The 2,224-nt window shown below is 28.9% G+C and overlaps 1 protein-coding gene across 1 annotated transcript; it reads left to right on the top strand.

Moving 5' to 3' along the window:
- The first annotated feature begins 645 nt into the window (after window positions 1-645).
- On the top strand, window positions 646-1,934 carry LOC136080409 (uncharacterized). Its single transcript, XM_065797027.1, has 2 exons — window positions 646-1,098; window positions 1,167-1,934. Exons 1-2 carry the CDS (start codon window positions 646-648, stop codon window positions 1,932-1,934), a joined length of 1,221 nt encoding a protein of 406 aa, XP_065653099.1.
- The last annotated feature ends 290 nt before the right edge of the window (window positions 1,935-2,224 follow it).

Below are 2,224 nucleotides of genomic sequence, written 5' to 3' on the forward strand. Positions count from 1 at the left end.
TTTAATTCTTCCTAGTAACCCTAATGCGCTAATTGAAATGCTTGAATTACGTATAGCTGCATTGAAGGCAGGTAATACTGGATCAAGAAATGAAGCTGTTGCAACTTGTGATGAATTATTACGGCAAGTTGTTATGAATAGTGAACAATATAAAGCAATACAAAATAATTTATAATTATATCTCAATGCATATAAAAAAAAAATGTAGCACATAAAAAAATGCTCATAATAAGAGATATATAAAAAAACTTTTAGGAAAAAAGCTGCAATAACTGCTGCTAAATCAGCAGAACATTCAACATCAGCAATAGAAGCTGCTAAAACTGCTGCATATGAAAAAGGAAAACAATTAATTGATAAAGCAACTTCAAAAGTAGTTTCACAACCAAATACTCCTATTAATAAAAAAGTTGAAGAAATAATTTCAAATTTGATAAATACTGGCGATGAAATAACAACAAATATAAATAAAATAATGATGGGGTCTGCAATAAGATCAGTAAAAAAAAGCATCAAATGAAAATGCTTTAAGAATAGAAGATTTAGTAAAAGAAGGACGCGGTCTTCGAATAGCGTAATTTTTTAAATACTTTTTTAGAATTATCTAATAAAAAAATTTTTTTATATTGCATATAAAAAAACAAAATGTCAGCTTCTGAAGTATTAAATTTTACAGAAATCCCAACTGTTGATGCAGGAGTTGAAAGATTTGAATTCCATGAATATGACCCAGTGGCTCGTACAAATCTAAATAGTGTTGGAAAAATAAGTATCAACATTGAGCAACAAGATTTATTCACACTTCCATCTGAAGCTTTTCTCTTGTTCGAAGAAAGACTTCTTAAAGCAGATGGAACATCTTATGCTAATGCACATGCAGTGTCACTTACAAATAATGGTATTATGCACTTATTTAGTCAAATATTATATCAATTATCAAACCAAGAAGTAGAAGCTGTTTATCATCTAGGTCAAGCAACAACTATGTTAGGAATGCTTAAATACCCAAACAACTTTCAATTAGCACAAGGATTAAATCAATTGTGGTATGAAAATTCTGCAACAACAGCAGCACTTGCCGGTAACTCAGGGTTTGCAGTAAGACAAGCATACATAATTTAGAAACCAACTACAAAGGGAACATTTCATTTTGTATACCTTTAAAGCACATTTTTGGATTCTGTGATGATTACGACAAAGTTATTTATGGATTTAAACATACACTAACTCTTGTAAGAAAAAGTGATGATGATACAATTTTTAGACTTCCTGCTGCAGCTGCAGGAAAAGTTAATCTTGATAAAATGTTATTGTTTATACCAAATGTGATCCCATCAGATATAGAAAAGATTAATTTTTATAAAACTATCGAATCAAAAGTGACACTTCTAGTAAGTTTTCACGCGCGGCAGTGTGATACTATATCTGAACCACAATCTACTAGATTTTCTTGGATATTGAGCGTAAAGACATCTCCTGAAAAGCCAAGAAAAATTATTGTTGGATTTCAAACAAATAAAGATGGAAATCAAGAACTTAATCCTTTAATATTCGGTCATTGCGACTTGAAAAATATGTATACTATGCTTAATGAGGAAAGATACCCTGCTGTTGATTATAATTTATCATTCCCAAATCATCAATTTTCAAGAGCTTATAGAGATGCATCTTTGTTTAGTGAAAAATTTTATGGAACGAATGAATTGATCCTACAAAGCAACATAGCTACTTTTGACTATAAATATTTATGCCCACTTATGGTTTTTAATGTTAGTATACGATCAGAAAGATTACAATCATCCGTAGTATATGTACAAATTAAAGCAATATTTAATGCGGTTATTCCAGCAGATACTGAAGCATTTGCTGTTGTAATATCTGATAGATTGTTACAATTTCAATCAGACAGAAATAAAATGAATATTGTTAATTAATTTTTTTTTAAATTAATTAAATTTTTTTATATTCATTAAAAGAATAAAATATACAAAGAAAAGTTTAAAAAATTTATTAGATGAAAATAATATTTCAAACACATCTGACAATTTCGCTACATTGCTAATGATTTGCTATGGATAATAGGTTATTAAATAAAGAATTTATTATGACTGAGGTGAAAGAAGTAAATGATAAAAGACCAGTTAGTAGATCTAGAATACATCCAGTAAAAGAAGTAAATGATAAAAGACCAATTGGTAGACCAAAAAACATTCGTGAAATTAGC

This window comes from Hydra vulgaris, chromosome 05, assembly GCF_038396675.1.
Source record: "Hydra vulgaris chromosome 05, alternate assembly HydraT2T_AEP".
NCBI lineage: Eukaryota > Metazoa > Cnidaria > Hydrozoa > Anthoathecata > Hydridae > Hydra > Hydra vulgaris.